General features: G+C 34.3%; 1 protein-coding gene across 1 annotated transcript; it reads right to left on the reverse strand.

The window, feature by feature from the left end:
* Positions 1-4,173: 4,173 nt before the first annotated feature.
* LOC102625429 (linoleate 13S-lipoxygenase 2-1, chloroplastic) lies at positions 4,174-8,526 on the reverse strand. Its single transcript, XM_006494208.4, has 9 exons — positions 8,101-8,526; positions 7,516-7,790; positions 7,208-7,433; positions 6,633-6,950; positions 6,469-6,554; positions 6,200-6,316; positions 5,764-6,068; positions 5,408-5,674; positions 4,174-5,057 (listed from the first exon to the last, which is right to left on the reverse strand). The coding sequence occupies exons 1-9, from the start codon at positions 8,429-8,431 to the stop codon at positions 4,298-4,300; spliced, it is 2,685 nt and encodes an 894-aa protein (XP_006494271.1). The 5' UTR covers positions 8,432-8,526; the 3' UTR covers positions 4,174-4,297.
* Positions 8,527-15,930: the final 7,404 nt, after the last annotated feature.

Raw genomic sequence — 15,930 nt, forward strand, 5'->3', positions numbered from 1 at the left:
TGATTCTTCTCCATTTGACGCGACACACGCATCAGCCTCCTGTAGTGTTTCTCCTTTAAGCATGAATAGATTAGCACCGATCTTCTCTGCCTTCATCAATACAAGCGCGCCTTTAACGATCTTCATAATTCCATTCTCCACATGAGTTTTGTACCCATGACTATCCATTTGTCCCAAAGACAATAGATTTTTCTTCAGGCCATTGACATGCCGTACCTCTCCAATTGTGTGAATTGTACCATCAAACATTTTTATTTTGATAGTACCAATACCAGCGATCTCCAAGGCATGATCATTACCCATATATATAGATCCTCCTGAGATAGGTTCATATGTGTGAAACCATTCTCTCCTAGAGGTCATGTGCCAGATAGCTCCCGAGTCTATAAGGCAGACATCAGACAGTCGTTTTCTGCCTTCTGAAATAATTGTTGCCTCGCTGTAGAGTATTTCGCCATCATCCGAGGTACTTGCTAGACACCCCTGAGCATTTGATGACTCAGGTTTTTTACCCTCTTTTCTCTTCTGGTTACTCCAACATTCTTTCTTGACGTGCCCTTTCTTGCCACATTTGTAGCATTTAACATTCTTCTTACTTCTGGATTTTGATCTATCCTGATTTTGACTCCCACTGGGGCCACGTTCCGTTGATCTCCCTCTCGTCACCGATAGCGCCTCTGCTTGCTGCGAACTTGCTTGTCTGTTTTCCTTATTTTTCCGCCTGCTCTCCTCATTTAATACGGAGGCTGCAACATCATCGAAAACTAGACCCTCCACTGGATTGTTGTTCGTCAGGTTGATGATGAGTTGATCATACGAATCTGGTAGACTTTGAAGTAGAAGCTCTGCACATTCATTTTCCTCTATATTATGACCCAACGTTGTGAGTTGTGAAAATAGAGTCTTCAAGGTGTTGATGTGGTCGGTCACCATTGTAGATTCCGCCATTCGAAGAGTATAGAGTTTTCTCTTCAAGAAGATTTTGTTGTATAGTGACTTGGCCTCATACAATTTTGTGAGAGTATCTCATATTTCCTTCGCCGTATTTTTCTCTGCCACACTGGATAATACTCTATCCGCAAGTGCCAAGTGTAGATCAGAAATGGCATTGCCGTATACCTCGTTCCACTTGTCATCAGTTATCTCCATGGGCCTTTCTCCAATTGCTGCCAAACAATTATTTTTCCTCAATACAGCTTTCATCTTCATTTTCCACAACGAAAAATTATTTCCGTTAAACTTCTCAATTTCATACTTTACCGCCATTTTGTTGATAAATACCGCACATAAGTTAGTGTACCACCTTGAATAGTTGTGAGTATGTGTGAGAATGCACACCATGAAAGTTCTTAGGAAAGACTAGAGGGGTCACAATGGTCCCACTTAAAGCCCAGACTCCTTAGGATCTTATCGCCTTTGTGACAAAACTTTCCTAGACATGTACAAAATCACACAGTTGCTTTACTCACACCACTATCCCCTGCTTTGCACCGTAAAATTCTTGGATCGCTTCCACCGTTTCACGTGAATAGTACCGTATACGTGAATAGTGCCGTGCCGTATGCCGTATACGTAAATAGTGTCATATGCCGTATACGTGAATAGTACAGTATACATAGACAAAACCGTATACGTGAATAGTGCCCCTTCGTGAACAGTTCCTGACTCCAAAAAATACAACCAATAGCTCTGATACCACTGTTAGGAAATTGGTGGATGAAGCAGGACCGCAGCTATAATGAAATTAGAAATAAAATAAAGAACAAGCACAATAGAAGACACCAAAAATTACGTGGTTCGGCTTTTAGCCTACGTCCACGGGCGAAGACAGAAGAAAAATTATTTTACTAGTGAAAAGGAGTTACAAGTATTGTAGTATTTTAGCTCACTTCCCAAAACCCTAATACACCCAAACTCTCAGAACACTAATAACAAGAGCTTATAATTGCAAGCTCTCTGAACTCTCTCAAAATACTAAATTGATCTCTCTTAATGGAATGCCTAAGCTCTTCATCTGCACTTCTATTTATGGCAAATTAGTGGCCAAGAAAATCAACGATTTTAGCCCACCAATTATGGCTTCAATTTCGTCAATCCGCATGGCTTCCATTTGTCAATCTAGCTTTATGAATTTTGTGGGCTATGTCCTCCATTTTCTTTGATTCAAAGAATGCAGCAACAACCGCATTCTTCTTCAAAATGATGGGCACCACCTTCTAGAAAAGGTGATGCTATTTTCCACAACACATACATACATACATACTATATATATATATATATATATATATATGAAAATCTAGTTTAGAATGGACTTATATAAAATCTTATCTTTTAAGATGAAATGATATTTTTTTATTTGTAAAAATAAAAATTACATTATTACAAGGATAAAACAGGAGATGCAAGTAATTAAACACTTAAATTATAAAAATGACAACAGTTCGATCGGAATGCTTTAACTCTAATGACTGACCCAGAACAAGATAAATTGGGGTTAGGTATCCTAAAGGCAACATAGCTGGACCTTTTCATATTTTTTTTCTTTTTTTTAACACGTGATATATCGTGTGGTGGCCATGGGTCACCTGTCAAATATTATTTTAATTCGCTCTTTATTAGAAATTTTGATAGACTACGAGATATAGTACCTATTTCGGTCGGTTAATTTCGAGTTATATCACGTGAAAAATGAAGCTAAATAGGGCAAAAACAACGGACAAATACAAATTATCCATTGCACAACTTTTTTTTTCTTTGCATGTCAGATTATTAGTGGTGGTAAATTTTGAAGAATTAGTTAATTGATCTTCTTCTTTTCTTTCATGAAATTCTTGATTTCACACTTCTAGATATGAAAGGACTCTAAAAGTTAACTAATAATTATCACCTATCACTGCTAATTCATCAGTTTCACACACTGATAATAATAAAAATTTTAGAAGTTCTTCATCCCAGGTAGATAGATGGATGGTTTCTTCATCACATCTATGAGAAATTAATATAATTTGGAAGAATTTTATAAATATATCAAAGGTAATACAATTCATGAATATATGTATGATATGTGTGATTGAATTTAATGTAACCATCACTTGTATGGTGGTTTTTGAAAATAAATATATATATATATATCAGAGCATCATTTGCTTGTTGTACAACTGACATGATACCTCTAGTGTATTTTAAAAATTTTCATAATTTGTATAAACTTCACTCGTACCAATAATAATAGCCCAAAGGTTCAAGTCATACGAAACGGCTGAAAAATAAAGATGGAAGTATACCCTTAACATAATTTCAATATAAATAATTGATGGACACTGATTTGGGCAATTAATCATTCAATTAGTTAACGAAAATTTCGATACTGATTTGGGCAGTTGATGTAAATCTAATAAATAACAAACCGCTCATTACTTGTTAAAAACATCTCGGCAAGATCATTAATGGGATACACTATAACATCTTCATTATCCACCCAAGAGCCAAGATCGTTAATCTGCACGCCGGGGATTCTGGATTTCATAGCTTTAGCCTTAACATAAGCCGGGAAAATTTTCGAACCTCTACTCCATCTTTGAGCCATCTAATTTTAGCCTCCAAATTGGGGGATAAATCTTTGGAGCATGCGCTGGTTGAAAGTTGGAATATATTTGACATTGAAAGTTGGAATATATTTGACAGTGTTCATTTTATAAATTTACAGTTTGGAAATGTAAAAGTTGTATGGGTGATTTTGTTTACTTTCAATACGATCTCTGTATGGTAGGTATCATTTGGTTTTGTTACATGAAATTAGCAAGATTTTTCCATGGAGCTTGGAACAGTTCATTTCCTTTCATGTGTTACTTTCTGATGCAGACAAACAATTTAGTTTTGAAGTGATACTGTTTTCGGACTATATACTATTTATGGCCAACTTAAAGGTCATTTAATTTTTTTATATAAAAGTCCAGTAGGTAATTTTCATTTTTTCGGAGATCATTTTAATTTTCTTTTTCTTTTCTGTGATCCTTTTGAGTCCAAAATTATTTTTATATTTTTTAAAAGATAAGTGTGGGTAAAAATCTAAATTTTGACTCAGATGACCTATAGAAAAATAATGCTAAGAGAGAATTTTTTTTTTTTTTAAGAACCTTGGTGAGTGCGGTAATTTTATTTATAAAAGTAACATACTAAAACGAGGATCGTTGTCCATTTATTACAGGTAAATAAAAAGATACAATGCATACTAAAGTTGACGAACACCAATGCATGCATTCGAAAGTTTTGGCACAAGACCCGGACTTCAGCGAGTCTAGATAGAGATGCTGTATGGAACTCCTTTCTCTTTGTCTCCATCTTTCCAATATGGCTTCAAGAGATTATATGGAACAACCCCAGCTCCATTTCTATTCACCAAAGTGCTATCTCCATTCCTTTCATCAATAATTCCTTCAAGCTCCATCAACCTGCCACTAAACTTCTCGAATGCAGCGTTTATGACTGGATCTTCACCCCATGCTGGCTCCTTACCTTTCCCTAAGAACTCCTCATCAGGAGAATGAGTCGATAGCAAATCGAGGGTGGCTATAACTAGAATGGCTTGATCCTGATTGGGGAAGGTGTACAAAAGTGCATCTTCAGGTTTTTCAATGAATGTTTTCCAAAATTTTTCAGTTGGATCTTCATCTGGCATGTTTACTCTTGCAATTGTTGGCCTGTTGGGGAAGTAGGCTGCATATGTGTATTGGCCAAAGTTTACAGCTGCATGGTGACCAGATGCTACCCAAATGATAGTTGTTAAGATTTCAATCAAATTCTGAGGGGTTTTCAGGACAGGCCACCAAGGTTCATCCTTTTTGTCAGCGTGTCCGACAGTTCGAATTTCAGTCCACCAAGCTTGGAGTTCATCATCAGACTCGACAAGACTTTGATCAGGATAGTAGTGATTCACATAATCGGTAACCCATTGTTTTAAGATACCCCATAGATCGAGACCGTCCTTGGCAAAAGGATAGTCGTCAATTGTTAGCTTTAAGCCGTGTCGAGCATTTGGATCTTCAACGGCCATTCCCCTGGGTAATCAAACCCCGAAAAGGAAAAAAAAAATTACTCTTTAGATTGTGTTATCTCTATGTGTCTAAACAACCATTTAGGGAAAAAAAAATTAATGAAATCCGTTTACAATTGAAATAACTACTTGGAGTTGCTTTGGTAATGAGGTAAGCCATGATTGTTGTGAATAAATAGTTATAGTTGTTAAATAAAAATTAAAATGTTTGATAAATATGATTTTAAAAAAATATTTTTGATAAATTAGTAAAGATGTTATAAAATTTTTATCAAACAATTATTTGATAAAATCACTTTGGCTTTAATAGTCACACCTTGTGTTTACCAAATTGACCTTAAGTGACTTTTTTACCTCTTCATAAGGTCTTTGGGGAGTGCTTGTTCGTCAAATCGCCATTGCTTATCATAGATAACAGAACTCATCTCCATACAATATTCTCCAGGTGAGAATGTGTTTTCAATGACTCCACCAGCACTAATAAGTATATCCCGACCTATAGCATTGAGCTCCAATGTGTATCGAAGATGAGGATGCAACAATCTATAGATTGGATGCATCACACTGAGTTGTCGATTGGTAGCAATTATGTAAGGTTCTACCACACAATGACTTCTTAACCTACAAAAGAGATCGTGTTCAATAATTAATTAATCACATGCTCATTGGAAAAAAAAAAGTTCTGAACTAGGATAAATTATTACACATACCAATGGCTGACAAGCTGGTGATAGCCCGAATCATGAGCAAGAACATGAGCTTTGGCTAGCCTCCAAAGCCAGGTCTTAGTTGAATTCCAAGAACCCGGTGTATACACTTTTCTCCAAAGTGGCTTGTCGTCCATTGGTGGCCGAGTTAACTCAATGGCTAGTGGTCTCAACGTGTTATCTGGAGTTAGGAAGAATACAGTGCGGGACCCATACAAGGTCGTGTGTTCGAGCTTCCTCACTTTTTCTACATAGGGCAGAAATAGGTCATGGTAATCTAACATGAACAACTTCTTTTGTTCTATAGCCTGCATTAAATCAAAGTTTAACTTACAAATTAATTAATCGAAGTGAAACTCATATTTAATTATTGAACATAGATGATTTTTCTTAGTGATTGATATAAACATAAAATTGGGTGTATAATCAGTGTCGATACCTCTTCAACAGAAATCATTGCTCCAAGTTCTTTTTCAATGATATCTTTGGTGATTTCTGATTCTTGTAGTCGTGGACCGTAGATTTTAGGATCGAGTGAGCTTTTCAAAGGCCATTCCTGCATGAATTTATGTAATTTTTATTCTCCAATATACCGAATCATTTTTCTGATACAATATTCATTAAACAGCTTGACTTAGTAGTTTAACCGATCGGATAATTAATTGTCCACTATTAATATTAACGGCGGCAAATCTCAATATATAATACCGTAATCAACTGTATGCTGCATGGGTTGAGACCAGCTAGTGTTTGCCTAGCAAATTCCTCATCCCTAAACCAAAAGAATTTGTCTCCTGCAAATGACAAAATACATAATGATTCTGGGTTCGGGCATCAAATTCCTGTGTGAGAAATTAAGAAGAGATGCTCACTCAGCATTGCCTCAGGAGCATCGAACTGGAATACTTCTTCGCCCATTTCTTTAAGTGTCTTAGCAAACCTGGCAAGTGAGTTTAAGAAACCTGGTTCTGCTTCAGGCAAACTAAATCCATCTTCATTGAAGAGTTCGTCTATCTCTGTGAAGTATTCAAATTTTTTATCACCATCGAAGAATTTTTCGATGTATGGTAACGCAGCATGACACATCGATTTATAGTCTTTCATATTATCAAATGCTTCCTGCTTTACATCCGAAAACGTTTCATCTCTTGGCACATAAATATATTTATCTCTTTTCTCCTTCAAAGGATCTGCCATTAATATTACAAAATCGTCAAGAATCAGGAAAAATCAAAATCTTTCAACAAACGAAATATGTAATATTTGTCAAATCTCCCAACTGATTTAACTCTTTGGGAGGTTAAATGTCATCTAAGTATGTTCTAAAGAAGTCTAACATAACATCTGTAATGTGCTGCATCAATAAAATCACATGACATTGGTAAATTATCTTTATATTTATTTTTTAAACGAAAAATTGATGAAGGAACAACATATCATACTGTACCAGATTCATAATGTTGACGTCCAGTTCTGCAGCGTCTGGGATAAGGAAATTTTTTGCCACCAAGCACCGGTCGTCTTTTGTCCGGATTTCCGAGGTCATTATAGACATCATAATCATATATTCTGTCAGATGGTTGACGTACTCCTTGTCCATGGCCTCGCAAATGATAAAGCTCTTCAATTCTAAACCTCTTCAATCCATCCGGTGTTTGTGATGGCAAGTACGACTTACGGGGAAAAAAATGTTTGTATTAAACAAAACTAGTGCAGTACAAACAAATCATAATAACAAAATCATATGGGACTAACCTTGTTAGTAAAGAAAATTCTCTTCGGTTCGTTTTTGTTCTTCGGTTGAATCCATGAATTACATGTTATGTTCACAGGATCACCATTTGAGAAACCATCAAGAACAATATTCATCAAATAGATCTCAACGTGGTGCTCATTTTCCACAGACATTGCACCAACTTCTCCAAAATCCGATGGAACATTGAATGTTGCTTCATATAGTTCATTTCCATGCTTATCTTTGCCTGCTTTGCTTGCATGAGCATAGATGGTTGATTTCTCTGATCCCGTAGCTGAAAAAAATGTGGGAAAGAACAAAACGATCAAAAACAGTTTTCATTCTTCGAGAACATTCTTGAAATTTTTCAGAACATGGAGGGAGAGGGGTAAAAATGTGAAAAAATAAAAGTTGATTTCTCAGATTCCAAAAGTTCGAGGTTAGCAGTAAGGTCGTAATAATAGTCGTACTAAGCTTTCAAAGAATATAAAAGACAAGTTACCCAAACTGACTGTATTACATTAAGTTACCGCTTCAGGAGCTCTCTGCATGTTTTTTTTTTGCCCTTAAAAAAGTGGCTTCATAAAATGTTTTGCAGTACTTACTGTGATCAAGCTCGGCGCTAACAAGCTCCAAGCGGAGTGTTCTGCCGAATAAATAATCTTCATAATCGTCTTTCCATGTTGCTTTCACAGTGACTACGGCATTAATTACGCTGACGGATTTTTCAGTAGAAGTTGCTATAGCTTCGATATTTTTACTACTAACATTGTGTCTTTTTGAGTGACAACTAACACGAACTTTGGATCCTATTTTAAGTGAAGGACTTGGCTGAACTTGACGAAAAACATGGCAATTTCCATGCAGAAATGGCTTGGAGAATGGAAATAGGACTGTGGTAGGGGTAGAGTACCGATGAACTTGCGGTTTCAGCATTTTTTTTTTTTTTTTTTGGTTTTCTGACTATAAGGATATGCTTGAGATGTTGCTAAAGAAAGATTGACTTAATTATAGGCTAGCTGTGAGAGACTTGGGAAACCGATCCCCCCTTTATATAGAAATTTTGAGGCATTGATGAGAGATAGCATCGAGTAGTGCTAGAGAGACAGAAGCACGAGAGAATTTTGCTCTCTCTCTCTACCCACTCACTCTCTCTCTACCCTTTTCTTCATTGTTTCTCTCATCTTTCTCTCGTGTTTCTCTACACCAAACATTTTCCTTTCTGCTATTTATTTCTTGACTTTACACTGATAGCAGGAGAAATTTTAGAATGCATCAAAGATACCATGTCAGTCATACAATAAGTGAATAATGTTATGATATGTATGTATTTATTTTTAAAAATCATCATGCATGTGGTGGTTATATTAAATTCAACTACACATGTCATGCATGCATCAATTGGTTGTAATACATCAGAGATATTCTAAAATTTCTCCTGATAACAAATATGAAGGCACACAAAAAATCTAATAATTGATTCAAACCTTTCGCTTATGGAAACTTGGAAATATATTAATTAATCTTGTTATTTTCTTCTATAAAATTCTTGATTTTACACTACTAGCTCGATATATGAGTGCATACAAAAAGTCTAATAATTACAACCGATCACTTTTGGTATCTTGAACCTATTTTCAATTTGCGAGGAGTTCCAAATTTCGCTTTGTGTACTGTTTATTTTTCTCTCCCTTTAGGTTGCTCAATTATAGTTTCACTTTTAACTCTATCTCTGGATAAAAATATTAAAATTATTTCTGAAAAGTTCTTCTGTCTTGAGCAGATTTTATATGGTTTCTTCATCACATCTCTTAAGAATATATATTTTGTTATAATGTATTGGTATGGAGTCTGCAAACTTTCTATTCCCATCATTATGTAAGTAGATTTTTTGTCTTATTCTTGTCAGGTGGAAAAGTAGTGAGAGCTGCATGGATTTGGCTTGATAAAAAAACTCATGTGCCTAAGTCATACTCAAATACTAGCTCAAGAGCAGAGAATTGCCTCAAACTTATATTATTAGCACAATAAAAATTCTCAACCAATATAGATAATATCCTCAACACCTCATTCTATTTTTCTTTACTACTATTGTAGTACAGAATTAATTAGAAGGTTTTGGAGTTTATCTGCTTTTTAATACATTAAAATGCGTCCTATATTAATATGGTAGTCAATCAAACTAAATATGTGCCTAAAATTCTGATTTTGCATCTTTTTCATATTTCCCGTTTAATAAGACCTATATTAGGTTTTTTCTAAAATTAAAAGGAAACGTTAATTATTAAGAAAAATTAGATTAGGTATACGTTTTAGTTTTCCATTTTTTTTAATTATGATTTGGTTTCCTATTTGAGTTAATTTAGGAAAATGAAGTTATCTCGTTACAAAGGGCAAAGAACACCTACATCCCCAAGGTTCGAAAAAATACTCATGCAGACTCCAAGTTTTCAATAAGAGACAACAAAAACCCCTTTGGACTATAATAGCCTTTGTAGATAGTAACTAAAGAAATTGACTTTAAAATTTTTTAATAGATACAAATATAATTTAGATAGTTTAATTTTTGTAGCAGACTAATAATATTAGAATATTTTTTAATATATTAAACAAAATTTTAAAATCTAAATTATTCTATTTATTTTAATAATATATATGTATTTATTATAAAAAATTTAATGAATCTTTGGTTTAAATAGATTCTGTAATTAATAAAATATATATCATAGATTAATAATATCAAAATCATTTTATATAATATTGAAAATCATTTTTTATTTATTTTAATATTATGTTTTTATTTATTATAAAATTTAGTCTAATATAATATAAGGTTGTAAAGTATTAAAACATTTTTTAAAATATTAAAATTATTTTAAAATATATTCATTGTTAAATTTATTTAAATATTATATTTTTATTTATTATAAAATATTGGACTCAATTTTTTTGAGTTAATATAGCCAAAAGATATTATAATCAAAATAGGGTCTTTATTTCTAAGAATTTACAAGACTATTTTCTTAAATTTTAGAGGTACAAGTTTTTTTTTTTCCTATTATAAATCGAGACGTATGTTTTTATTGTTTAAGAAAGTATTGAATCCAATAAATTCACGTGTATCACATACCTATACATTTATTATGGACCGATAAATTTAGGCTTAGATGGTTCCAGCTCACGTGTCCATCAATGAGTAGTCAGTAGTTGAGCAGTGCCATTTTATTGATCATGAATTAAAGTCTTTGCAGAGGACGATAAAAGTCTTTGCGGAGGACAGGTCCACTACTTGTTTTCTCTGTACACGAGGTACACGAGTAACACGATGCATGAACCACCACGTTTGTGTAATAAATAGGTTACCATCTTGTAACTGTAGAACGACTCACATAAACGTTTTTGGCTAAGTTAATTGATATTGGGATCCCTTAAGTTATATTTTATGTACCTTACATCCATTTATATGAATAGTGTATGATGTGAGGTACATGAAATATAACTTAGAGTTTGTCTTGATATTATTTGGGTGAATTCAGAGTTCCGAAAGTGTTTTCCCAAGCTTCATTTTCATGTTGGAAGAGCATGTAATATTACAGCTAACAAGCACATCAAATCTTTTGGCTCCTTCTCTATAATTATTTGAAGGCTATGGTTTGAAATTTAGCTCTCATTAGAGCCCAAGAGTTCCATGATGATATTGACCCGGCAATTATGTCGAGATGTGGTGGATATACTGGTATGGAAGCTAATCAGGCATTGGGATTGAGTTATCACGCCATAAGAGTATGAACTCATAAGGGATGTCCACCTCCAGACTAATATTATAAACGATGAGGATGTACAAATGAATGCGCCTGTCTGAAGTTCAAAGTAATAGAAATTTTTAAAGTACATCAACCTGTTGGGCTTACTGATTTCAAATGTGTACTTAAAAAGATGGATCGAATACTCTTCTCTGTTCAGTCCATATCAACCTGTTCAGAATTCATCCATTTTTGGCATATCCCTAGCAGAAAATGTTTAAGTCAGTAACTACGGACAAATAGTATAATCGTAGTTATTATTATTATTTTTTTTTTAAATTTGGAAACATATAGTCGTGGAGTCAAACGCTTTAAATCTAATGACCGATTCACAAAAGACAAAATGGGGTTAGTTACCCCAAAGAACACACAGCTGGACCTTCCTTTTTTTTTGCTAAACTACCAAGAATCAACCCATCACATTTCTCTCCCATTTCGGAGAGAAAATTAAAAAAAAATGAAAATGTTTTAAATCTGACAACCGATTTACAACAAGACAAAACGGGGATAGTTACCCTGAAGACGAAATAGCTGGACCTTTTATTTTTTATTTTTTTAGCTACACTACAAATAATCAAGCAATCAAATTTGTATCTCGTGTCGGAAAAAAAGAAAAAAGAAAAGAAAAAAATATATGTTCCTAAAAATAAACCACTATCAAATAAATCATGAGAATAATTCCAACCTTAATTGGTAGTATTTTCTTATGCTTAACTCACACGTGTATTGAAACTCAAACCTGAAACTTGAGTCCTAAGAAAGTCATTCCTTATCACTGAAGCTAAACCTTAGCTTCAAATTTCGAAACATTCATTATTTAGAATTTTTTTTAAAATGATATATTGCCACAATCAAAGAGATCTACTAGTCACAATTAGGAATTTAATAAGACTAATTAACGTTGATCAATTTTATCATAGCACAATCTAAATTAAATTCCTACATTAAAATATATATGTCTCTAATAATATTTATTAATATATTTATTCTACCCACACTTTTATAAGAAAAAATATATATATATGCGTCTACCTATAATCAGAGAGGAATAGAAGTCTGAACACCGACATGTAAGGGCGCCAATTGATGCCAAAAAGTGGGTGTAAGGCTAAATGGCTAATGGCCCTCATCACATAACTGATTAAAGAAATTCGTCCACTTTGTTTTGTTTTATTTGTTAAAGTCTTCGAAGAAAGGACAACTCCATCATGTGTGTCACGCATCTAAAGGTGGCCAACGGGCCGGACGGCACGAGGCACGGCATGTGTCCGTACAGCACGGCACGGCACGAGCACGTCTCGGTAGAGCACGCGGCACGGCACGGCACGTATGTGGGCCGTGCCGGGCTTAGATTTTAGGCACGCGGGCCTTAAAAGCACGGCACGATTAAAGATAGGCCAAAACACGGCACGCGAAAAAGCACGTTTCATTTTTTAATGAAAGTAAACTTAAAATTTTATGATTTTATAAATAACTTGAAATTGAATCTTTTAATATCTTTTATTGGCTCAAGTTTTTTAAATTTATTTAATTCTTAGTTTTAAAAAATTATAATTGATTTATATTTATAATTTATTAAATAAATAACTGATATCATGATTTTAATAAATAAAATTATAAATATAATAATTTTATAAATATGTATTAATATTATTATAAACTATGATATATGACTCTACGTAACTCCAAGTTAACAATTAAGTTAACCCTTAAAAAAAATTATTATTATTGTTATTGTTATGTGCTAAAAAAAAATTCTAATACCATAGAGTCAAACTTAGCAACTAATATTACATTCTCTTATTATTATTAATTTATTATTATTGAATATGGACTTGAGTTTTGAATTTTTTATTCTATCAAATTAAAATAAAGGCATATATACATAAGCTTGAAAAAAATAAGACAACAACTTGGCATACGCCTCTTAAAAAAATAAAAAAATAAAAACGCTTAGTGGGCTATTTTTCCTAGGCACGGCACGGCACGGCCCAGGCACGGTACGTGTCGGCACGACACGAGGTGGGCACGAAGCACGAGCACGTGTGGGCACGGCACGTGTGCCGGGTTGGCACGGCACGAAATGAATAGTGAGCACGGCACGGCACGAGCACGAGCAACGCGTGGGCTTCCTTTGATGGGCCTGGGCCGGCACGGCACGGCCGTTGGCCATCCTCAACATACAACATATGGACCAGTAAAATAATAGAGCAAGCTCTGTGTTTTCACATACGTGTATCGTCCTTAGGGAGGCAAAATCCGGGTCCGGGTCCGGGTTTGGCCTTTCTGGTTCCGGACCCGGACTACCAATTCATTATACCGGACCCGAATAAAACCCGTATTTTTTTAATCCGGGTCCGATCCGAGTTAAACCCGAAATATTCCGGGAACCCGGATTGCGGGTTCTAAACCCCGAATTTTTTCCCCAAAATCAATATCTTCAGCACGTTGCATCTTGGTAAAAACAAATAAAATGCAAAGACCAGTCCATTAAATCAACAATCATACTGCAGTTCAAGTAAACTAAGCAACCTTTTTAAACAGTAAAGAAAACAAGTCACAAAAGCATTCATAACAAACAGAAGAAGAATTTCCCATTCTTAAGTGACCCACAAAGCCTCAATTACCACAGTACCTCCTGCCATTATGAACAAACAAATGGAGTAGAGAAGAGAGACGATGAAGCAGAGAAGCTTCAGACATCTAGAGATTGCAGAGCTGGTGTGGTTAGAGAGGTGGCTGCCTTGATGATAGGGGATGAGGAAGATGAAAGATGCGGCTGGTTTGGAGCCCGTGAGGCTTAGATTTTAAGGCTGCTTTTGTTTTTCACTTACTTTTTGCTCTTATATTTATAACTAATAATTAAAAATTATTTATTTAAATAATTAAAAACATTAAAATGCGGGTCCAGGTTCTGGACATTCGGGTTAAGAAAAATACATTCGGATCTGGATATTTCGTAAACCGGTGCGGGGTTAAACCCGGTCCGGATCATCCGGGTTCATCTGGGTCCGATCCGGGTCCGGGTTTGTTTGCCATCCCTAATTGTCCCCTACATGCATACGTGGTCCCTCAACCCTTTGTCCATTCTGCAATAGAAACGATAAATAATTAATGACAACGATACATGTGAAACGCGTGTAGAGGACAATTAATCTCTTTTATATATACACGCACGTGATCCTTTATTTGTAACTTTTTTTTTATGCCGATATATTATTAAGTCATATAATTTAATAGAGTTAGTTAAAATATATTGTTAAATCATATAATTTTTTTTCAGACACATTATTAAGCCGTATGATTTAATAGAGTTAGCATAAATACGCTATTAAGCCATATATTAAATACTGACTCTATTAAATTATATATCTTAATAGCATGTTTATGTGAAAAAAAATAAAAATGAAGTGTCCAGACTTGAGAATTTATATATACATATATGTAACGTATATATTTGCATAACCTCTCTATTTATTTGAAGATGGGAGGTATAAGTTGAATTCTCTTTGGTTAATCTCGTCCCGCTTAAGATTTGGATTGAGCTATATACGAACGTTTCAGCTCAATTTTCCTGGTTAGAGTTGATTTTTCTTTTTTTAACTCGGAAAATGCTGCTCCCCGTTTCTAGGTAGTGTCAGCTCCAATGGCAAACTCATGAATTTAAACTTTGAAGGGACTTAGTATAAATAACAATACAATATCAAATTTTTAATAGAAGTAATGTGACAAAATATGATATGATCGATATGTCTCCATAATTAAATTAACATTCAAGACCATTTTTATGATTCCTGCTATGCTCAATTGTACTTAGTTAAAGTAAAATCAACTTAGGACATTCAAAATGATCATGTATGCGTATAATAAATTGAGCATGGCACGCAAAAATCGAGATTTTGATTTCAATTTGTCGAACTTGAAAAGCTCAATCTCAATAATAATAAAACAAGAAGAGCGTCAAAAAGGATGAAGAGCATTAACAAGGAGTCAAGGATATCAGTTATACTTTCAAATTTCAAAAACATGAAAAAAAAAATAACAACTAGGTTGGAGGATAGAATTGATTAACGAAGCAAAATTTAAATGCGACATCCATATACATCTTCATCTGATCATTAAATAAATTCTCAAAGAGTATATATTGACACTAATTATTCAGGATTTAAGGCCTATTTTCTAAATAGATAAAACGTGAGTAAAGAGTCCACATTATTGTTTAAGAGGAAATTACTAAGCTTCACTAGTTTTGTTTTAACTTACAATAATTGTTAAGAGGAAAAGAATTAAAATTCACCACAGATATGGGAAATCCCAGTTTTTTTTGTTCTTGATATGGAAACCATAGCTTTTCTAGTTCGTAGAAAGAGAATAAAAGAGACAGAATTAACCAAGGTCCTCAGTTCGAGGTTTGAGAATGCAGTTGAGTTAAATACTTGTTGGGAGAGCTTTGCCGCCCTAGTGGTCCTACCCGGCTCGAATCTGGATTAGTCTAGGCCTAATATGGTCTTCGGATACCAGATGGTTTAATACACCAGAAAAAAAAAAAAGAGACAGAATTAAGAATGATGAATTGAGGCTGAAATGGTGATTAAGAAGAAGCCAAAAATAGTGAGGCACTTTTGAAATATT

The sequence above is a fragment of the Citrus sinensis genome, chromosome 2 (genome assembly GCF_022201045.2).
Source record: "Citrus sinensis cultivar Valencia sweet orange chromosome 2, DVS_A1.0, whole genome shotgun sequence".
Classification (NCBI taxonomy): domain Eukaryota; kingdom Viridiplantae; phylum Streptophyta; class Magnoliopsida; order Sapindales; family Rutaceae; genus Citrus; species Citrus sinensis.

Excerpts from the sequence above, each read along its gene's own strand:
- LOC102625429 (XM_006494208.4), bottom strand. The coding sequence starts at position 8,431 with ATGCTGAAACCGCAAGTTCATCGGTACTCTACCCCTACCACAGTCCTA. Across the intron at positions 7,434-7,515 it reads GAATTTTCTTTACTAACAAG|TCGTACTTGCCATCACAAAC; the intron begins GTTAGTCCCATA and ends TTTCCCCGTAAG. Across the intron at positions 5,675-5,763 it reads CACCAGCTTGTCAGCCATTG|GTTAAGAAGTCATTGTGTGG; the intron begins GTATGTGTAATA and ends TCTCTTTTGTAG.